Source organism: Oxyura jamaicensis, chromosome 1 (assembly GCF_011077185.1).
Source record: "Oxyura jamaicensis isolate SHBP4307 breed ruddy duck chromosome 1, BPBGC_Ojam_1.0, whole genome shotgun sequence".
Lineage (NCBI taxonomy): Eukaryota > Metazoa > Chordata > Aves > Anseriformes > Anatidae > Oxyura > Oxyura jamaicensis.
In genome coordinates this window covers 92,849,099-92,872,074 of record NC_048893.1, presented here as the reverse complement: position 1 = coordinate 92,872,074, position 22,976 = coordinate 92,849,099, and the positions used below count along the sequence as shown (strand labels likewise).

Genomic DNA, 22,976 nt, shown 5'->3' with positions numbered 1-22,976 from the left:
AGGCATGGTCTCTTTAGCAGTTTCTTTAATTTCAATTCCATTCTCCTGTATTTCACTCTCTCTCTGTCTCATTCAAATCTGTTATTTTTCTTACACCATCAATTTATTTATGTCTCAACCAGTGCAACTGAACAACACTATACAGAACAAAAAAACTTTGGTAGACAACATAAGACGCTATAAATTAAGTGGCACCGGTACTCATCATGCTTTTGTTTCAAGCAGGAGCAATGAAAGCTCCAAACATACAAAACAGTGCTATTTATTTTATAAATTCCTATTGGTATAGAGGCTAGAATTTGTACCAGAACAGGATCTTGGACAAAAACACAGGAATAATATAAATAATATATCTATATATGTAATTCAATCATTCCTCCAATTCACGAATACTCAGACAAGTCAAAGGAATTTGCTCAACTTTATGCTCTTTTAAGTGAAGGAACAGTAAAAACATCGTTATTTCCAGTCTTAAAACTGTACCAGTATCACACATGAAGTATAGCTTACACAAGTCTGTGCGTCTCTGGTAATCAGAGGGAAAAGGATGTAGAATGTCAAAATAAAAGTAACAGAAACAAATGAAGACAGTAAAATTCTGGAAGTGAAAATGGATCATCAGGTTGCTCTGAAAATGCAACATGAAGGTAATTAAATAATAACAATAAGATAGAATTACACTGGGGTACAGTATACTCTTGGCAGTGTATTAACACACAACACTTTATGATCTCAAAGTGTAGAAGCTAAATCAAAAAGACAAAATGGATTGAATTGTACATAGACATTCTAGCATCACTCCAGATGCCCAATTAGAGAAAATAGCATGCGAAGGACAGTATTTTGAACTTCACACTTTCTTTCAGTCAGAAACAAAGTACCTGAACTAAAAGTGATTAACATTTCATTTTCAAGTTCAGAACGTGTATTGATACTCCCTTGGAGAAAAAAAAAAAAAACAACATATTTTATCTTTGAGTTTAAAAAAACATACAAGGAACAAAATAAAGTGAAAGATTGATTGAATGACATGAGATACGGTTTGGGAAGAAGGTTAGCACAGAAGTAGAAAATGAATGCTTTCACGTGTTTACCTGACAGGCTCCTGCCACCGTTTTAACCAGTTGCAACAATTGGCCATTAGATTGAACATCCCTCTTCACTAGCCATCCAGAGCCTCGGAAGCTACAGGAACAACGTGGACAGGCCAGAACAATTTGGGGAGACTGGAGAGACAGCAGCGGCCCAGGTCTTGTCTTGTCACCACTAGCAAGAAAACCAAAAACAGTTAGACCCAATGCACGATGAAGACAAGCAGCAGCAGCCTGTCTGTTCCCTAGAAGCAGCCTGTCTGTTCAGAGCATTTCCATCTTCAGCCAACCCCATGACAGTCTTGTTGCATCTTTTATTCCTACCATCCTTTCACACTTCACTTGTCCCCGTTTTATGCATCTGGGCAGCAACATCACAGTACTCACAAAACATAGGAGTGCAAGACCGGCGCACATCAGGAAACCTGCAAATTAGGGCAGTGAAACAGCAAGCCACAAAATAAATCCCAGTGCTTGCCTAGTTATAGCATCGCACAGCTCTGCTGACTGACAGAAAATAAGGACCAATTTGAAGCACAGGTGAGGCCTAAGAATGTAACAGGATAAGACATTAAAAGCAAACAAAGAATGTCATACCCACTAAGTACATTCATTCACTGTCAGTTTCTTTTACACGTCAAGGAAACCAAGCTCTCCGGAGAGCACTTTGAGGAACAGACTACTTAAAGACTAATAATTTTCACTAAATTAAATAGAAGAATCAAGCATCTGTCATTCTACAATCCCATTTTCTACTCTTCAAGCACGAGAAAGAAAGAAGCAGGGAACATTCCTCTTTCTGATGCTGCTTTGTGGAATAAACTATGGGGAATCACTCCTTGACCATGTGCATGTTTACTTCTTTACAGCCACACACAAGCATGGAACAGTAAAGCTTACACAAATCACGCAGTAAAATGCATCGAGTCAAAAGCTATAAAACACCCACAGTTACTTTAGCTATGATAGTACTACTGCAAACAACAGCAGAAGTGTGCTCAAGCAAAGGCCTTCACTGAGCTTTGGTCAATTTTAGTGCATTTCAAAGCCACTACATCCCTGACTGGATTTGGCTAGGATGAAGTCTGTTTCCTTCACAGCAGCCCATATGGTGCTATGTTTTGTATTTTTGGCTAAAACACTGCTGGTACCACACCAATGCCTTGGTGATTGTTCAGCATCAAGGCTTTCTCTTTCTCGTTCTGCCTTCCCAGTGAGTTGGCTCAGGTGCACGAGAAGCTGGAAGGGGACACAGCAAGGACAGCGGAATCAAACTGACCGAAGGAACATCCCATACGCTGCGATGTTGTACTCAGCGAGAAGGCTGAGGGCAAGGAGGAGGACAGTTCACCATCATTGTGCATGTTTTCCCAAGCAGCCAGAAGCATGCCGAGGCCATGCCTTACAAAGAATGGCTGCTGACAGGAAGTAGTGAGTGAATTACTTTTTTTTCCCCTCTGTTTAAGTATGCAGCTTTTACTTTCTCTGTTAAATAATTATCTCCATTTAAGTCTTCTCACTTTCTCCCCATCCCAGGTTAAGAGGGGAGCAAGCAAGCTCCTGGGTAGGTATTTTGCTATTGGCTGGGATCAATGCACCACAGTCCTTGGTGCCCAACACTGTGCCCAAAATAAGGACAGTTTTAATCCGAGAGTATTACAGTTATTAGCAGGCTCCTATACTGGTCACAGAGCCTCCTTACTTCAGTGTATGTTACAGTACAGGGCTTGTTAGTAGCTGGGAAGAGCAGTGTGGGTTACTTCTCCCTTGGCAAAAAGCAAACCCACTTGTAGGACTGTCTTTGCTCAAGTACCCAGGTGCACTTGGTGGATAACGTAGAAGGATGCAGAAATCCACTCTGTACCTAAAGGAGAATAAATGCAAGGGGAAAATAACCTGTGATTTGAGTTGTATGGTACAGGAACCGCTCAAACCAACGCAGGATGAGCCTTTTGCAGGGAACCAGCTGAGTGTTCTTGGCACCCAACAACCCAACAAGTCACTTCCCTAGTCCTTCACAGATGGGGCCCAGGTCATCGACTCTCCTCACTGACACCCAGGGGAGCAGACGCACATACGGGATAGGGGAATCATATCTGTGTGCTTGTTAAGGGATAGTGGCTAAGGACAGGACAAACCCTCCTCCAGAGGTTATCACAAACCTTACAGAAGGAAGGTGCGCGATCACCTCAAATCACTGGCTCATCCCATCATAAATCAGAATTCGAATAGCAGCTTCAGCTGAAAAACAACTGGTTTTATATCTGAGTAGCCAAGATGTAGACAGATATTCCCTGCTGCTAGCTTGCCTTCATGAGCAGATTAACTGAAGGCAGTAACACTTTGCATTACCACAGAAACTTTTGTGAAGCTTGGTTCTTAAAATTCATTTTTTAAACAAATACATTTCTTTCTTATCATTTAAAGATAACTAACCTCAAACCAAGCCAAGTTCAAATGAAGCAGAAAACTGAATAATTAAAGACAGCTTTCTGAAATCATCATCTTCCTAATTTAGATTTAAAAAGCATAGAAAAAAGTGAGGAACTATCCCTAACAAACTTATTTTGTCCCTATTGAGCAATGACGGTTTAAATAATTTATACAGGCAGTAAAAGAGAACTCCTGATCTTAAGAAGCTGCTGTATTCAACGATGCCATTGTGCAAATCTGCCATCATTCAATATCAGAAACAGGTCAGATTTCTTCTAAAGCAGAGACAACAGATATTCTTTAAAAATTTATGCTATGTTGTATAAGAGCACCTGAGAATAGCTTCTCCGCCAGAAAGTCTAGGGAATGAAGAACAGAGAAGCTCCTGAGGAGAAGACCAAGATGATTACAATGGTTACAAGCATTAAAACCATGCTCTGAAGAATCCAAAAAGCCACAAGAAAAAACACATGCAGTGGAGTACACTGCCTAGACCCCCAAGCAAGAGCTAACACTGACAACATAGCCATACCAATTTTTAGTTAGTTCTGCTGTAAAGCAAAACATAACAGCTCCGTTAATGAGTAACTGACAGAAGTGCAACATTTTCAATGCCTGAGCATCGCCACTGAAGAAATCCCACCCCATGTTTACAACCTACAAGGCTGGGCAGCCTGTAACTAAGCGGCTCTAAAGCACAGACAGGGCCCGTAACATTCAACCAGGATTCATGAACAAAACCCATTAGAGAGAGAAGAGCAGCTGAAGACTGCATCACAGAAGAAACCTTGTTCAAAAAGAAAACCCCAAGAGGGGAGAAGGAGGGCAAAGAAAAACCAAAATCCCCAAAACGTGGCATGCGGAAGAGACAAGGGCGTTCAACGCTACGCAAGAAACAGGCAAACGTATAACATCGTGCTAACGCTATTTTGCAGAGACCGTGCGTTTTTCTGAAGTAGCAACAGCAAATAACCGTTGACCTCCGAAATTAAACGCGTGCGGTACGTTCAGGTGCTTTCACTGATAACGCACGCGTGCCGTTTCAGGTATAAAAGCTGCCACCTTGAACTCCTCCTGCTTGCTGCGGTGAAGCACCACCACCAAGCCCACCAACCCAGAACGACGTAAAGCTGTAGGCCGACGGCAGTAACGCCCAGGTAGCAACCGAGCGCAATTACCGGGACAAAGAACGCCAAGAACCCCGTTTGCGAGGAAGGAAACGGACAAAGCGCTACGGCGAGGAAGAACACCATGAGATAACCGAATTAACCGCTAACGCTCTAGAGCAAAGACCTGCTCTAGACCTACGCCGTAGAGTAACGGCTGTTCGCAGCCCCCCCGTTAGGCGACCCAACGGCCCCAGCCCAGCTCCCCCAGCCCCCCCCCAACCCCCCCCATACCGGCGTCCCGGGCCCCGGCTGCCCCGCGGTCACGTGCCCGCCGTCACACCGGGCCGCCCCCCTCGGGGGCCGCGGGGCCGCGTAAGCAGGCCCCGGTAACCCCTGGTTACCGCTCACGGCGCGGGGAGAGGGACAAAAAGGCTCCGGGCGCGGAGCCGGGAGGAGGGGCAAGCCGGCCAATAGCGGCTCCGCCCGCGGAGCGTCAGCCAATCAGCGGCCGGTCCGGCCTGCGGCGCGGCCCGCCCCCGGCCCCTCCCTCCCTCAGCGGGCGGCCCCGCGGAGCAGCCGGCGCCCCCCGCTCCCCGCCGCAGCCATGAGGCCGCGGGGCGGCCGCTGCCCGCCGCTGCTCGCCCGCCTGGCGCTGCTCGCCGCCCTGGCGGAGGCCGCGACCTGTGAGTGGGGCGGGGGGACCGGGGGTGGGGGTCCTCTCACAGATAACTAGCGACAGGACCCGAGGGAACGGCCTCAGGTTGCGCCAGGGGAGGCTCAGGGTGGGAACGAGGAGACGTTTCTGCTCAGGGCTGGGACGGGGCGCCCAGGGAGGCGGTGGAGTCACCGTCCCTGGGGTGTTCAAGGAGAGCTTGGACGTGGTGCTTGGGGACGTGGCTTAGTGGTGGCAGGGGGAGGGTTGCACCAGGTGGTCTTGGTCTCTTCCAACCGTCCTCATCCTCTGTACCGCGCTGCCCTTCCCTGCTGAAGCCTTTGGGCTGCGCACCAAGGCAGCGCCTATCTGGGGCGCCCGGACCCGCAGCGCAAAGCGGCCCCTTCCTGCCGCGCCTCACTAATCATTAATCAGGCAGGAGAAACAACCCATGTTTGCTATTCAGGCTTCTGTTTGAGTGCTCGGGATGCGGACTGCGAAGGGAGCTGCACGGAAAGATAAGAGGTCGCTTTATAAACTAGTTTCCAAGGGATCCTAAAAATAAACCTTTCTCGTCACGTCCCTCTCTCCTGGTTTCATAATGCTTTCTGTTCCGTTTACCTCCTCCGCTGCATACCTTGCCAGCTTTCTTTTCTCTGAACAGAGAAGTTGTCATAGCCTTGTGAAATATCTGCGGTTCGTGTCCTCCAGTTTCCCCTCTCCAGCTCTGAACAATGCCAGGGATTTCTGTGATGGGGGAAAAAAGAAAACAGATCTTAGTACAGCAGCTTGTACCATACAATAAGCATAAAGGAAAGATGCTTATCTGCAGTTTTCTACCATAAACAGACAGAAATCAATTTAGAACCAACCTTTGTCCCAGAAGGACAAAGAGGAGCAAATCTTCAGGGTTTATTGCATCTAAAAAAGCTACTTGTGCTGTTCTTGTTCATCTAAATGGCCGATCAATTTTAAACTAAACTCCTTCTCGCAGTAATAACTTGCTACAGTGAACAGCATAGAATGAGTTAAAAGCCTAATAAATGTTGCTGTTGGCCAGCTTAAATGTTTAGGTTTACAAAAAATCTTTTAATGTGTTAGGAAGAAGTAAATAAGGGCTTCTTTATGGTCCTACAGGTGCTACTTACTGGTTTTCTTTTACCTTAAGAAGCTTTAAAAAAAGACACCTGCAATATCAAGGACTCACATACAAACCTTGAGAACTTCAACCACTTGTCCTAAACGTATGCGTTATCATGATGTTCTTCTAATCCACACCGTCTGCCTGTGATCCCTGTAGCCTGCAGTCGTTACCCACGGGAATGGTACCTGGTCCCTCTGGACAGATCGGTCAATATCCAGACCTCGGTGTGAAATCCATGTCCACTATACATCCTATAGCAGGATCAGGGCGTTAGTCTGCAAGAATCCGAGAGCAAGAGCTATCTTGGTTAATTATTACAAATGTTTAGAAAGCAGGATAAACAGTTGAATAGTTTAGAAACTAATTGTTGCTGCTCCTCCAGGGAGATATTTTGCATGGTGTTTGGAACTGAAGATCACAATAGTACATGGTCTAAACACATGCACGTGCCTGGATATGTGCATCGAGGGGCATATAAATAGGTATCTTTTGCTCCCCTTGTCGGAAGAACTTGATTTGGAAAAAATGAGGACTTCCTTTGTGGTTTTCTGAAGCTAGGAAATCGTCCATTGCTATGTTGGCTTCTGATGTCAGGTATATGACCTACTGCAGCTGTATTCAGGCCAACATCCCATGAAGGACGGGCTTTGGATAAGACGGAGAACTGGCAAACATTAGCAGACAGTTGGCTTTATTTTGTTGGTCACCTTATGTCACTGATGAACATTTCAGAAGACTCTGGTTGCTGGAATTGCAGAGCTGATTGCAGTACAATAGCTGTACAAATAAGGTGACCCCACTATCTAGAACGGCATCCCATTTAATTTTTATTCACTTTGCTCAGTCTTCAGAGGTTCTGAGAGGGCACTAGCAGGCTGCAATACCTTTGGGCGTTGGATAGCAGCTCTAAGCTGTACTTAACTAGCCCACTTAAGGCAGGTTTATGGCTGTACGTGCACTACAAAACAGCTGTAAGGAACCGCTCAGTCTCATCCTCTGGCCCATTTTTTTCTTTATCAGGAGTATTCTTTTTAAAGGTGTTTGATAAAGGATTACTGCCCTGTGCCTGTACAGCACCAGCTGAAACTGTGCAGTCAGGTTTTCCATGAAGCTTCAGTGATATTTAAATGAAATACACTGAGATCATTAAGGGTTAACCATTGGTTTGGCAGGGGCAGAAGTTCACTGGAGTTTCCTGTAATCAGCCTGGCAGCAATAGCCATGAGGTTGTTTGTTTGTTTGTTTATTTCCTTTTTCCTAATAGAAGTCCTATCATTATCCTTGTAAGGAAAGACCAGTTGAGTAAATAGACTAAATCTGTGCATGTGAATTGAAGCATTTACAGTAAAAATATGGTATTTACAGTGAGTTACATATCTTATTTACACTCAAAAGTTGTAGGAAATCAGCTTAAGAGGAGGCAAAGCTGCTGTGTTGTAGAGGAATAGAGCTGTTTCCATTACCCTACTGTATAGAAAACAGGTAGGTAGCATTATAGCTGGTGTAACATCCCCAGGCACATCATACTTGGAATTTTCTTGCACGTTATTTATTGAAAAGGCATGTCAAAATGAAAATGACGTCGCTAAAAGGTCAAAATAAGATTGCTTAAAGTCAGCTGTGAATTAGGACTCATTTTCAGCACCGAGCCTCTGCCCCAAAGCTCTATCAGCATGCTTGCAGTGGTCATAACCTATAATATAAACAGTCAGCAGGAGAGGTTTTTCTGCTTGCACGCTTATTCTGTCTTTCACAATAGCATAAAGTGGTTAAAGCTCTTTTCTGCCAGCATAATCACATCTACCTGAACCTTGTGCGTTAAGACCTTCCAAGAGAGCTTTGTACTGCAGTCCAGGCCTTACTACTGCTACACACAGTTTTCCATTTTTTTTTTTGTCATTCCTATTACTTAGAACAGATGGACTAACTTCATCCTCCCTGTTAGTCTGCTCATATGTAACAACTATGGACACTTACCCAAATTAATTAAAATGATGCTACTAGCAACAGTTGGTGAAAAACAAATTACCAAATTGTTTTTCTGGGTGTGCTTTCCTGTGCAGCTTCGGGCTTAAAAGAGTTCTTAGGGCAATTCTTGTCCTGTGATCTTGATTGCTATGCTTTTTGACAGTCTCACAGCTGGCAGTGGAAGTGGTGGTTTTGTGAATTGAGAGAAAAGTTTCAGGAAATGAATGGCTGCAGCAGTTTTCAAGTCACTGCCCCTCCTAACTGCTGTGTAAAGGATGAGCAACAACTAGAAAATCCAACTCTGGCTCTTGAAACGTGTTAGTAGCCTCTAAGATGTACTTGTGCCATACCTTAACATTTGTGAGAGCGGGAAGCAGCAGATGAAGACAGCAAGCTTGAGGCTTTTCTTTTGCATCAAGAATTTACCTCTGGGACAGGGGCTTAGAAAGTAAGGTGAGCCTTTTCTTTCCCTGAGCAGTTTTCTTTTGGCTCAGTCTTCACCCAACAGTTCTTTCCGCTCTCCAGTAAGACTTCCACGTAGATGAATGATGTCTGTCAGAAAGAAGGAATCCTCCAATTCCAGACTAATGCCTGCTGAAATATTCAGGAGTGGAGAAGGACACAAGCTGACCTCTTCTCCTTGCACTTCTGAGCATCTTGCTGGTTGCTTTCAGAGATAAGGGTGTGCTTCAGAGGTATGCTGTAGGAGGCCTGCCTTATCCTCAGAAAGTCTTACCTATTACCTTACTGTAAAGATTAGTCTTGTCAAGCAAATAAATCAGTTTGAAACTGCAGTCTTATCCTGCATCGAATACCTTTAGGATGCTGTAACAGAAAGGTTTCTTCAGGTCATGATCCAGTGTTGAAACGTTCCAGAGTTCTCATCATCACTTGATAGAGAACTTTAGTAAAGGGTGTAGGGTGGTTTGGTTTTGAGCTATACCTTTCACCTGAAAGGTATTCTGCCTTCAAGTTCTGGACGTTATTAGCTGCTCCTTCTAATAAACCTTTTAACTTTTTTTTTCCTGTCAGTGCATTGGGAGACTGTATAGTGGTGTGCTGGCATGGTGCCCTGGGTCTGAGGCATTACATGAACATAAACAATTCTCAGTTGACTATGCCTGCTTAAATCAATCTCCACAGACTGGAGATAAGTACACAACTACACTGTGTCTGGTGTGCACTGCAGGTGTTGTGACCCTCACGCAGTTATCCTGGTCTGAGAGGTTATGTTGTGTGAAAGCTGGTAAAAGGAGGGCAAGTACAGAAGTGCCAAGCTCTCTAGTTAACATATGTCAGCCACGCTCTTTAACCCTACGAGCTGGACTTCTTCCAATTATGCTCATCCATTTTTCTCTTAATCGCACCGCAAGTCCAAAAATAAAATCAACGAGGCAGTCTAATTTAGTTGCTGTTCCTGTAATATTGTGTGCTCTGCAAAGAACATGGAAGCAAACAGACATCTTTCTGTTTAATACAATTTCCCAACTCACTTCTTCACCAGTTGTGTAAGAGTCAATAAGACAGCAATAACAAGATACGTGAAAATTAGGAACGACACATAACACAATGGATCTGAAATACAAAAGTTAACTAAGATTCTGTTGTACCTGTGTAAAATGTGAACGTATTTGTAGGTTCTCTGCCTTGGTATTTCTCAGAGTATCATTCTCACCTTGTAACTTGACATGTTCTTTGTGGTTCTGAAAAATAAAATGGCTTTATGTTAATTATATATAACAGGTAGCCTGTTTTTATAGGACGCATTTTTGGTCTCACATAAGTGAAACAGGATCAGAAAATGTACTTCTAGGTCAATGAGAGAGGCAACATAAAAGGCTTAAGGGCATTTTACCCATTAGTCAGTCACATATCTCACTTCACAGTATCTGTAGCTAAAGATGTATTGTCCTGCATACAACATTTAAACTGTGCTTCAGGCATAGCACTGTATGAACTTTTTATGGTGACTTGGCTTTTTTTTAGGTCAGAAACAGCTAGCATACATACCAAAACCAGTCCTGCAATGCTCTTGATCATGTTTTTCAATATCATAGTAAACTGCCACTTCATTAGTAAGCTTTTTTTCTTTTGTATTAAAGCCCTGTATTTGTTTCCTGTTTACAGCATTTCTCAGCATTTAAAAATAAATAAATAACAGAGCTCCTTTGTTTCTACTAAGTTTTGTCCCAGCGGTATGCCTCCGAGTTCCTGGTGAGGAAACGTCGAGCAAATTCTTTTATGGAAGAAAGTAAAAAGGGAAATTTAGAGAGAGAGTGTATTGAAGAATTATGCAATAAAGAAGAAGCAAGGGAAATCTTTGAAAATAATCCTGAAACTGTAAGTATCTCATGAATATCTATGAGGTAGATAGTAATACTTTGCAGTGGGAAAGCTAGAATTACACAGAATTCACACCATGAAGCTAACAGCAGCAAGAAAAAAACTTGCAGTCCAAGAACTGGCTTGAAAGTCTTTTGTGTATAGAATGTGCACAATTAATAACGAAGACCGTATGAGCAAAGGGAATAGTTGAGTAGATATTATTTTAAATTCAACTACGGATCACCAGTTTTAGGCCACAGTTGTCTGCAAGCATTCCATGTGGGGAAACCCTGTTGGCTTCAATTAAAATTTTACACAGAGAAGGCATAGCAATGCAGCCCTTTTAATGAAGGGATTGAACTTATTACTGGGAGCTTTTTTCCTAACAGGGAAGACACTGTTTCTCAGTTCATTCCCACTGCATGTTATTTAGCATTAAGTATATTTTATGGAGCTTTGTACTGTGAAAGGATTACCACGTACAAAATATATGTGATTAAAATTCTTGTTTTGCAAACTATGCAACAGGTCTATCTTCTGTCCATGATAACATTGCATGTATTTGGATATACTGATTATTAAAGTACAAAAATTAATTTCAGTAATCAGTCTTAAAAAAAAAATCTGTTTTAGTAACACTTTTCACTTCATTTGAAATGAACTGCTAGTGAAACGTTCAACCTACTCCATTTGTTTGTTTATTTGGGGGGTTAAGAATGGAAATAAAGGAGACTTCTCTCTATCCAGTAATAATATTGGGCAAGATCCTTCCATTCTAACAGACAGTTTTCAAAGTCATTTTCACATCCAATTCATTTTGACATCCAATTCATTTTCATTGACACTTTGAAAGCGTCCAGTTCAGTGCAGAATCTTAATTTTCTCTCCACTGAGTCCTCTATTAGGAAATAATCTGCTGTTTTAACCAAAACAATAGTGATACAGAAAACTTGGTATATATTCTAAGAGTCAAAAGTGATTTTCGTGCTTCTTTTATAGTTCAGTGTATTTTGCTGTTAATTCTATCTACCTTTGTTTTTTTCTTACTCGTTGTTTTTCTTTTCTTTGTGCAGGAGTATTTTTATCCCAAATATTTAAGTAAGTACAAGAAACCTGAACAACTCTAGTATGTCATTCACTGGCCTTCTTATTTGGATAATACTAGTTTTGTTGTTCTGCCCATAGCATTTGAATGATTTCCATGCTGATGATAATGCATAGTAGCTCTTTGGCAGTTTACTGTGCTTAGATCCCAGCAGAGGCACTCAGAAGGTTGGTCTGTGATCAGCTGTCCTTAATATGCTCAGACAAGTTTTCTGATTCAAGCTGTGAGAACAAACTCTTTGAAGATGCCATGCAAAGCTGTTATAATTTCAGACTAAGTGAGTGTTTGTATCATGTGGGTTTACATTTGCAGGCTGCCTTGCCTCCCATCGAGCAGGGGTTTTCAGGGTTACTGCAGTTACTCCAGATTCTCCAGCTGACCTGAGGGCTTGCGTCAATGGTAAGCACTGCTGCTAGATACTTTACCTAACGCACTTGCATCTAAGAACATGTGTGCCTGGCAAAAAAGTAGTTCACATTGGTAGAAGAAGAGAATTCTCCGTATTAACTCAGGCAAACACAATTACCTGGAACATAAATTGATGAAAAATTTAGGTGGTAGTGTTTTGAGAGTAAGAGGTATAAGTGACTGGTTTTAATTTTATAAAGCATAGTGGAGAAGAAACATAATTAACTGCAAAATGGAAGGCAGAATTCTTCCAGAATCAGTTAGCTGCCTCAGCTCACCAGTGTTCCCCTGTATGTCCTCTGCACACTGCCACATCTTTAGTAATTATGCCTAACTCTTTCTGTCTAGTAGGTCCTGTTTGGTCAGCTAAGGGAAGAGACCACCTGGTAAATTTGTCTTTGTACTGCTTTTTGGCCCATAGTTATGCTGTAGCCCTTTACATTGTGGGTAACATAACCAGTTGAAAAATTCAAAGAGTAGCTAGAAGATACAATTACTTCAGAGGCAAGAAGGTTACAAAGCAAGAAATGTGCTATGTTGCTCAAATACCTAGTTTTTATGCCAATATGTAATTTCAGTGTGAACTGTATCTTTCTCTAGTGAATTCATAGGAAGCATATATACCATATTCCCTACTTGTCACAGGAGAAACATCTCTCTAAACCTCATAAACCTTTACAGCCTAGATACATCAAAGAAGGCTTCTTATCCTTAGGCATCTGACCCTGTTTTTGTCACTGAAAACAACAGAAGACAAAACAGTCCTTAATGACACTGCACATGGTCATGGATGAACATATTTTCCAGATCACTTGGCCAACGTGCCTGCTGTCACATACTAAAATGTACTCCCATTCACATCACTCGTTCTCACTCATTAAAGGTCCTGGGAGGAAAGAATCTAGCAGAGTTGCGTGAACGTGCAGTGTTTCCATATTACGCAGTGAAAACTAGTTTACTTGATATTCATTGTATTTCTCCATTTGGGTTCACATAATAAAATCAAAGAAAAAAAAAATCTGTTGCTATTGGTCAGTCACCAGGAAAAAGGACGAGAGAAAAAAAAGGTTGAGAGAGTATGAATAAATTTGTCAAGTGTTTCTAAGGCCTGAGTATTCAGAGGACTTTATGCAGAGCATTTCTGGAAAAGAACTACTGCTGAGAGAGCAGGATATAAAGTTCCCATGAAGACTATCACTTTTTCTTAACGTGTATTCATTGAGGCAAATGTTTAGTGATAGTGAATATCAAACATTTTTTCATTTTAAAAGTTTGGTCTTTCAGAGCTTATTTATCCAAATTGTTCTGATAGTGTCAAAATGAAAAATCTGATTTTCCTAATGAGAAAAAAAATAATTATAACAAACAGTTTATAATTCAATGATTTGTTTGAATCTCAAGATGGAAAATGGAGGAAAAAAGTAACAGTGCAAACAGAACTGAGAACTGAGTAATTTTACTATTTTCAGATAGAAGACCCTTTCTTAAATATTTCTAATCCAAGCAAGTATCTAAGCTGCATCATTAAGTTCCTGAACATCTGTATCATGTAACTGCATACTTCTTTTGAAAGTAAGCACTTAAAAACAAACAAACAAACAAAACAAAAAAATTTACATCTATCAGCTTGCCTTGACACATCTCCTGGATACCAAAGATTCTGAGTGGTAGAAGATATAGGTACAAGCATACGTTTCTTGCCACCTACCCTTTCCACTGGAAGCTAAGTGGATCTTCTGACATTTAATTCTTTTCACAAATGTTTCTCAAGAAGCATTGTTGGTTAGTAGGTCAGAAGGTCCCTCAGACTGGGAAACGAGGAACACCAAGCCCACTTTTGGAACAAGCAGTTGCTTCGTTACTGTCCCTTCTGTGGCAACTAAATCAGTCATCCATGGATATTTGGACATGGATGTCCATGGACGTGGACTCTTTGTCCAGTCCTATTCATCCTGTCTTGTCTTCCTCCTCTAGCATATTTTAGCAGTTCTCCTTTTTAAGCTAATTTTCCCCAGTTCTCTTCCCTTCTGAATGCTTAATTCACCTTATTCCATCTACATATACTTTGCACTGACAACCTCATCCATCTTCTCTCAGTTCAGACTCTCTCATAAGCCATCACTGCTTTCGGCTCAGAAACATTTACGCTCAATTGTGTTCTGCAGTTGCATGCTCTAAGGGTATCCTCTACATCTATTCCTTATGAAATGCTTTGCTTGTACCAAACATAGTTCACACACTTGTTGCTTGACCTACAAAAGCAGAAAATAAGAAAAAAAAGTTGTAGAACTTAAAAATGGAAATTACTCTGACAAGAATCATACATCAAGCTCATTCCTTTTATTTCTTCTTCACAAATTGTTCTGTCAATCTTCACCCACAACTGGAGTCATTTGGTCTGCAACGTGAATATTAAATAACATGCAGTAGTTATTCTAAAGATTCTGTTTAGTTTTGGAGCTTACCTGACCTGCAAGGTTTGGGATTTACTTACAGCAGAATTTAATTAGAAGTAGATTTAATTGGCAAATATACTAACACAGATTTTGTTAAGCTTTCTTTCTCACAGAAGGTTAAACATATAATTCTATGGATATCACTTCAGTTTTTTTTCAGTGAAGTAAGAAACATCTAAGAAATCCAATGAGGCCTTAGTAACAGAATCACAGCAACTTTCAGTCTCCAGGAACACTTGCCTCTCCTGCTGCTTTCTTGAATCTGAACATCATAAAATCCTTCCTTTTTATTCCATCTGTCCTTTTAGTGTTTTTTTTGTTGTTGTTGTTGTTGTTAGGTTGTTTTTTGTTGCTTGTTTTTTAGAAAGTGTGCCTCAAAATGACATCCCAGAATTGTACAAGAACGTAATTTTGAAGTAGAAACAACATATCTGTAATTATGAGGGGTCTGCAGAAAAATAATCCATAAAGCTACCAGCATATTCAAGAAAAGTAAATGTGAGGTTGCCTTATGTAGCTTGCTTATGTAAATTTATGAAAAAGGTGGGAAAACTTAAAAGACCTTATGTATTTTGGATAGAGCAAGAAGACAGTGAATTCTGTTCTCTGCCCCAAATCATGTATTTTGAACCTCCCTTTCTGAAATGTTGGCACTATGCATAAAGAGTCTTCAATTGCTCTTTCCAATCCAAATTTTGGTTTGTCATATAAGTTAGTATCTGAGAAAGGTGACGTTGTTAGATACTGACATATCCAGTCTACCCAAAGAACCTGGGTAGCAAAGACAACCTGAGGTATAAGGTTCTTGAACATGATCCTCCTTGAATGGAGGAAATGATCACTTGAATTGTATTCTTGAATTTTTGGTGCTGAAACTTTGGCATTTCTACTGAAATTTGTGGTAACTAAATCTATCCTCAAGGGAAAAAAAAAAAAAAAAAAAAAAAAAAAAAAACAGAAATAAGTATTTCTAATATTTTCTTCCCACAGAAATTTCAAACCAGTGTAGCCCTCTGCCGTGCCACATAGATGGATATAAGGATTGCATAGATGGACAAGCCAAATACACATGTATCTGTAAACCAGGATGGCAAGGAAAGAATTGTGAAGAAGGTATAGTCTCTAATCTCCTTACAATCTCAGTTCTCAGGAACATAGTTACATATGAAACACTAAATACTATCAGATCTTTAAGTATACCTACAATCACAGAGGTGTGAATGATTGCTTTCCCCTGAGCAGATTTTTATTTTGTTTTTCTTCTAGATATAAATGAATGTGAAGACTTCAATGGAGGTTGTAGCCAACGCTGTTCTAATTTACCTGGAAGCTACCGTTGTTTATGTGAAGATGGCTACTTCATGCTTTCAAATAAACGTGTCTGCAAAGGTATGAAGTGAGTCTTAAGGAGAATTTCATTACCTAACAGTACACTGCCCATTGAGCTATAGAGGAAAAGTAGTCTAGTAGTTCCACAAATGTTCTAAGTCAGCAGAAGCTTGCATTGCCCATGACAGAAACAGGCCTGCTTCAGCCTGGCTCCTCATCCTACCACTGCAAACATTTGTGCAACTGTATAGTGAAAAAGATGAAGGAACTGAGGTGGTTAAAACAACCCGGGGTTAAAATAAAAAATAAAAATAGAAAAGAGATGGAAAAAAGCTTGATACTGTGATACAAGATACCAATTCCTTATTAGAGCATTGTAAAGGGTGTTTTGAACACTAACCAGTTTCACTTATCCTTTAGGCATGCTGAAACAAGAATATAGAGTGGTGCAACCAGCTAACACTGTTACCACTGAAATCCTCTCTGATAAACACTGATTTAGGCTTAGTCACTCCTAATTTGTGATGCCCTTTTTTTCAGAGCTTGTAAGTTTATTGGAGAATAAATTATTAATGAATCTGAAAATGCTCTTTATGGAGAGAAAGGTTTCTCTTTCACTCACCCAGCATAATTTTTCCCTGTACCTAAAAAAAAAAAAAAAAAAAAAAGTAACCTCATTTCATTTCAACATTTTTTCCCCCCTAACTGTGCTAACAGTTTTGGGTAATGTCAAATAACTTAGGAAGCCAGACCTGAGGGGCATCTGCCAGTGTCTCTACCTTTAGTCTCTATATTTTTGAGAACGAATACTTTCAAAAGAAATTCCAGAAGAACATAAGATGGCTGGTGTGTCAAATAGGGCAAGCAGATATGCTGGTTAGAATCTCTGCAGTTCTTGCAAAAATGTTGGGAAAGTGTTTTTTGTTTTTTTAAAAAAAAAAAGAAAAAAAAAGAAAAATAACAGTTTAACAATGTGGATCAATGAGACAGAAATTTTAGTGTATCATAACGCTTGGCTAAAAAAGAGCTAGTTCTTTTCAGTTAACACTAGAATCAATGAGTAACAGACAAAGTGAAATAACCAGCCAACACACACACACACTCTTCACAGAGAAGTAGAGCTTTACACTATTTTCGGTAGTGATGTAAGTACAAATCTGACTACTGATCATTCAAAGACTATCAGATTGGCAAATAACAGTAAGAACTAAACAGCTTGAGTACCAGTTAGGTCATTTGATGAATTGGATTTGTGTTTCCTTATGTCCAACTATAAAATTATACCCTGAGAAATTTGAAGTGCACAAAGCAAACGACAAAAAATAGACTGTATTCTAGACAGCTTTGACTTCATAAATGTTTTGAGTCCTCACAAGCGGGTAACAGAATCTGTTCTCCCCATGCAGTGCTATTTCAACAACTACTACAAAACCGTGGAGGAAACTAGAATGATCCTTGCACGTGTGAGTGGGAATTGAAGTACTACCAGGGATCTGTTATTTTTCTGTCCACAAGACATTTAGTTTGATTGATTCTCTATGTTATATCCATTTGTCACATCTGCATTTTGAAAACAACATTGAAAAATTGGAAACAACACAGGAGATAGACACTAAAATGGTTGGAAGGATGGAGAAGCAGTGAATGACTTGAACACCTGTCAACATAGCCAATTCAAAGAAGATTGTGACATGAATTGATCGTAGCATGCAAGAAACTGATAGAATTATTTCTTGTATTTCTGGTTGTCTTTTTATAAGATAAGATTTTATTATGCAGTGTGGTTTAGTTTCTAGGAAATGTGCACTGTTTCCCTTATTGCCTTCCTAGACGTGTATCTCTTTTCCTGTTACCCTCAGAACACATGAGAAAACGTTAAAGGTAGGCAGGCAGAGAATTCATTTTCACTGAGGGCATACAGAAATGCCTTTCACAGACCTCTAGAAGTCTTTACTGCTGTAGTTATTGTCTGCTATAAAATCGTGACAAACCTAGCAAGGAAACCAGTTTGCCAGCCTCACTAAGTTCTTACAGTTTTGGTTAGGGAAAAATAGTATGCAAGACATTAACTTGTTTTTAGTAACTTGTTTGTATTTCTAGATATAAATGAATGTGCATTACACCCGAACATCTGTGGAACAGCCATCTGTAAGAATACCCTGGGGAAATATGAATGTGAGTGTGCGGAAGGCTACACGTATAATTCAACGTCCAAGAACTGTGAAGGTAGGTCTGTCCCACGTGCCTCCCTCCCTCCTTATCTTTTTTTTCCTTCTCTTTTCATTTTTGAGTGTACTGCTATAGCGAACTCTAGCATCTCTTTTAGTGGTATATTGAATAATCTTCATATTGTTTATTGTGATATGACTCAATTGTTCTTTCAAGGGCCCAAGCAGGCGATACTATGCAGTATGTGCAGTTGCAATGACTTGCTCCCAGAAATTCGGGGATTACCATGTATTTCCCTGTGTCTGCTGCATGCCAGAAAACTTCATCAGTTCATATGAGCAATGTCACCTGTCCCATTGTAGAGAGGACTTTCTGTCCTAGCTCTCAAACCAGCAAGCAAGTTTCTTTCAGATAACTTGAAGCAACATGTTAAGCATCTGGACATTACTAGAGAGTCTTATACCCTGTTTTTAAGCATCCTTACAGTTATAAGGATGGAATATTTAACATCAGCCACTTTAATATATACCCCTAACTCAAGGTAGGTTATAGGAAAAGCAATTAAAAGTACTTATTCAGCAATTCCAAACCAGCTGAGACACTTAAAAAATATTTATAAGGAGACAATCAGCAGAAATTAAAGCCATACTTTATTTATTGGTCTCCAAAATCTAAACAGCTTCTCTATATCCACATAATAGGCTGTTTAGGTGCTTATTTAGCTCTCATGGCCAGGGACTCAGTCTCTCTGTCCTTTATATGTCCTTAGATTTAAGGTACTGGAAAGCTTAAGATACTGTAAAGAGCTTTTCACTGTATTTAGTGAAATTCTAAATAACATTAAGTTGTCTAAACCTTCCTTGGGTTCTCTAGTTATGTTGGAAACTAATAACATTAGATTTGGTTGATCTCCATTCTAGGCTGGAGGTGAAAGCACAACAATTGCATGAAATAAATAAATAAATAAATATTTATACACACACATACATATATTTCAGAGACCCCACATGTAAAGTGAAAAAAATTCTCCATCCAGAAGAAAAGCTACTGAGAAAAAAAAAGAGGTACATCAAAAGAATATTTTCTCAAGAGTATTATTTTCTGAAATGAAAATTGAGAAGAAAAACCCTCAAGACAAAGTTCTGTAACGATTATGGCAAAGTTGAAAAGTACTGATAATTTGTGGTAAAGTGGCAAGAAACTGTTCTGACAAAGAGCACCATAAAATAACCTTTTCAAGTACTGGAAGTATTTGCACAGTTCTCCTGCAGTGTACTTTACTTCACTATACCTGACAAAGTTTCTGTTTAGTACACAAATCAGAAATCAAATTTCAGTCATTGAAGAGAGAATGAGCTTTTAAGAGTTTTGCTATGAATGGAAATTTTTGATGTTGCCTTTAAGAAAAATACATCAGTGACTGGTTTTTATTTTAAATGCTACTTCTGTGTTATTGTTCAAACAGACACAAAAGCAGCTTCTTGCTGGCTATGAATCTTTTGCTCCATGGCTTTTCATGCAGCATTCCTGTGACAAAGCTTTGCATAATGGTAATGATTACATATTCAGACATCTGCTCTTTGTCCAATTACTACAGGATTACAATTTTACTGACAGTTGTGTGTCCCATTTTGAATGACATGCGCTGGAATGGGAAAGACCTCACCGTAATTAATCTAATTCTCACTACTCTCTGCAGATACGTGGGCTGCATCCAATTGAATTTAAGTATTATTTTTCTTTTGAAACTGGGATCTCAAAAGATTGCAAGACGAGGACTTTTAAACCAGCAAGTTTTACCTCCTGGATGGAGCATAAGGCTTCTAAGCTTTCAGATCTGGTTGTAACCATATTAAATGAGTCATCAAATCCTATCTAAGGATTGTACACACAGACAGGAATGTAGCCTTCCAGAAAGACTAAATGACATTAGTTCTTCATTGCCATGTTACACGTAGGTGGCAAAATTCAATCATTCTTACTAAGAAAATCAGGTTTGCATATAATTATGTATGCATCTCTATGACGACAGTTACAATAGTGTGGAAAAGACTTCTTTTTGCCAAGAACTCCTGGGAGCAGTTGGCTGCAGTTCTTCATCCCTACCTTTTACAAGACACTGTCGGTGGAAAAAGTCTTTGTTCCCTAGAAGTCATACAACTTGAGATACAAATTCAACTTCTCATACCTTTTGCAATTTTGACCACTCAGCCAAAAAAAATGAAGGAAGAAGTATGCTTACTGTGTTAGTTGGGCCTGGCTTTGAGTCAGTGTCTAAGAGACAAAGCATGCTAAACCCATAACTTAAAGAATTACCTACATTTTTGGGATGCCTCTCCCCCTATTCTTCTTCCTTCTCTGGATGGGGAACTCCTCCTAAAGAGGTGACTGAACCAGTTAATCAAACAGGACAGAGCATATCTGCATTCCATGTATTAGTTCACCCTAGCACCTGGTATGGAAATCTGAGACAAGGAATAAAGCTTTCCCTTTCCCTCATGAACTGATTAACACGCACAAGATGCCGCTTACCTGCATCCATGCTCTGGGGAAATTACTGATTCCCTAGCAGCATATAGAACACCTCCCCTCTAGGACATGGTTTGCAGCTCCTTTATGGCCAATTTTATCATACCTTAGCAACTTATCCAAAGCACGTTATTTCAGTCTTCTACTGAAAGCAGCTGTATGAACCCAGGATGCTGCTCAGATTCATGGGTTTGCATGAGAAGCTTCAGCTGACTGCTTTATGATCTGGGACTGACATTTGGACGGATATGAGGGAAGCCTTTGAAATTGCTCAAACAAGCATGCAAAGATGTTGAATACAACTTGGAAGAAAAAAAAAAGTAGGATATTTTTAGCGTAATTAACAGCAAAACAAAATACCCTCATCTCCTCCAGCCTGTGCAAGTCAACATTTCTATAACAGGACAATTAGCTCTGCATGGGAAGATTCATTTGGACCGATCAGGGATTGCAGAACAACTGCTGAGGAAGGAGACTTTCATAACTACCCCAGAAGCTTGCCTATCCTTCCGCAGCTATTATACACTCTGCAGGGAAACCTTACTCTTGAACATTAGGTTCATTTTGGCAATGGAAATTTACACCCCTCATTCCCCCAAGACTGGTGCAAGTCTCCAAATAATTGATTTAATGATAGAAATTCATCTGTCAGGCAGTGTGTGATAAGCTTCCATAACAACTTCATAAACTTCTGTTTTTCTGCAGGCTCTGGGCCTAAACAACGTGCTCAAAATGAACTACTGCTTTCACAGAATTCAATACTCTGTTTTAGTCTATTGCTCCAGGTTAGCTAGTGCTTATAGTTCTACTTTTGTACTGCTGGGTATTCATGTGCCAGAAGCGGTAAAGAATCTTCCACAGGGAGCAATGCCTCCTGAAGTGTCTGTACAGAATCATGCTCCTCTGGGAAGGGCTTGGGAAAAGAGTTGCTTCTCAGAGTCTCTCTACTTTCACTGCTCTCGAGAGACATTGAATTTTCTGGTTTACTGTTACATCTCCACAGTGAAGCAAGCTATAGTTTTTTTGTTGTTGTTTTTTCCATTCTGTTCTCTGTGTGCGCAGGCCTAGGTGGATTTCCTAGCCTATTCAGATCCCCAAATGATCATACTGAGAATGAAATTTATGTTTCCAAAACCAGGCAGAACAGGAAAGGACAGATAAAGCATTCTTCTCACCCACTGCATACCATCCCTAGGCTGTGTTTTGGAATTTGGCTCATTTGCATGTTTGATAAGATGCAAAGAAACAAGCCAAAAAAAAGACAGTGACAGAAACAGCTTGACCTTGTAACACATCATTTTATAGCCTTAGTTTTAAATGGACATCACACCACCAGTCACCAGAAGTTATTAGAAAATTACTTTCACGGCGAAACTCCTTGTACCAAGTTGATCTTGCAATCTATTGCGTTAGGTAACACCCGTCAAGACCATAAACAGTTTAATGACTTCCAAATGGAAAGGAGTACACATGCCAAATGAAAGAGAGGTGATCTAATTGCAGATGAGGAAATGGAAGGGTCATTTTGGAAGGGTCAGTTGCAATTATGCACCAAGAAAACATTTCTTAACTTACCAAGTCCTGCTGCATGACTAATTTGTGAGCATTATCTCTGAGGCATATGGAAAGAAGTATGATTCGAACTCTAAAATAAGCACTTAGATATTGCAACCCACCCTTTTATCTTACTCACCTAAGTAGTACTACAGGTGACAAAGGCCAAAATGAATGAAGAAGGAATCAAGCCATGAGCATAGCGTTGGTAATTGGCAATTGCAGGAGTTTGCTTGTATGTATGTAGAGAGTAACACATTTTAATAGGACAGCTTTCTCAAATCTGAGCAAAGAAAAACTCAACGTTAGCAGACATTCACCTCTGAATACTGCAATTTCAGGCACAGTCACAATTGAATTTATACATTTGTTACTTTAAAATAATTCAAGTTATGGCATTGCAACACAAAAGCGATCTGCAAAATGCTGTCAGGTGAACTCGTTACAACATCCATTAGTATATTTCTATATTGACAACTTATTTTATTCCCTTAGCTGAGATTTTGGATTCGTGAGGCATTTGAAGCATCAAAGAACAGCAGGAAAATCTCCTCTATAACTTTTTCTGCAGCTGTGTACCTAAGATCAGTTAGAATTTGAACAATCCAGAAAGCTGCAGTCATCAACTCTCTGATTATTTGTTAGGAACTGCCTTTCGATACACATGAAACCTTTTGCCAGAACAGGAAAACACCATCGGCAAT

General features: G+C 40.3%; 2 protein-coding genes and 1 long non-coding RNA gene across 10 annotated transcripts in view; 1 reads left to right on the top strand and 2 right to left on the bottom strand.

Annotated features, from left to right (window-relative positions):
- ARL13B (ADP ribosylation factor like GTPase 13B) overlaps positions 1-5,081 on the bottom strand; it is a 49,633-nt gene extending 44,552 nt beyond the window's left edge. For 2 of the 3 annotated variants that reach the window (XM_035315186.1, XM_035315187.1), the window contains exon 1: positions 1,095-1,266. Coding sequence is in view for 1 of the 3 variants with exons in the window: in XM_035315188.1 (XP_035171079.1) it covers positions 1,095-1,153 (59 nt within the window). In the remaining 2 variants the exon portion in view is untranslated. Of the gene's footprint in view, positions 1-1,094; positions 1,267-4,924 lie in introns of those variants that run through there. The other variant, XM_035315188.1, reaches the window with a different exon arrangement.
- A 65-nt stretch (positions 5,082-5,146) lies between these two features.
- Positions 5,147-22,976, top strand: part of PROS1 (protein S) — a 34,562-nt gene continuing 16,732 nt past the window's right edge. For 3 of the 4 annotated variants that reach the window (XR_004747511.1, XR_004747512.1, XM_035315184.1), the window contains exons 1-7: positions 5,147-5,316; positions 10,580-10,737; positions 11,796-11,820; positions 12,140-12,226; positions 15,682-15,804; positions 15,958-16,080; positions 18,121-18,246. Coding sequence is in view for 2 of the 4 variants with exons in the window: in XM_035315184.1 (XP_035171075.1) it covers positions 5,238-5,316; positions 10,580-10,737; positions 11,796-11,820; positions 12,140-12,226; positions 15,682-15,804; positions 15,958-16,080; positions 18,121-18,246 (721 nt within the window). In the remaining 2 variants the exon portion in view is untranslated. The remainder of the gene's footprint in view (positions 5,317-10,579; positions 10,738-11,795; positions 11,821-12,139; positions 12,227-15,681; positions 15,805-15,957; positions 16,081-18,120; positions 18,247-22,976) is intronic. The other variant, XM_035315183.1, reaches the window with a different exon arrangement.
- On the bottom strand, positions 5,984-21,019 carry LOC118160464. 3 transcript variants are annotated; one of them, XR_004747515.1, is made up of 4 exons: positions 20,825-21,019; positions 10,008-10,100; positions 6,501-6,704; positions 5,984-6,032 (listed from the first exon to the last, which is right to left on the bottom strand). It is a non-coding gene; the product is annotated as an uncharacterized LOC118160464 (long non-coding RNA). The 3 variants fall into 3 exon arrangements; XR_004747513.1 differs by having other exon boundaries at positions 6,501-6,680; XR_004747514.1 differs by having other exon boundaries at positions 6,501-6,680; positions 10,073-10,100.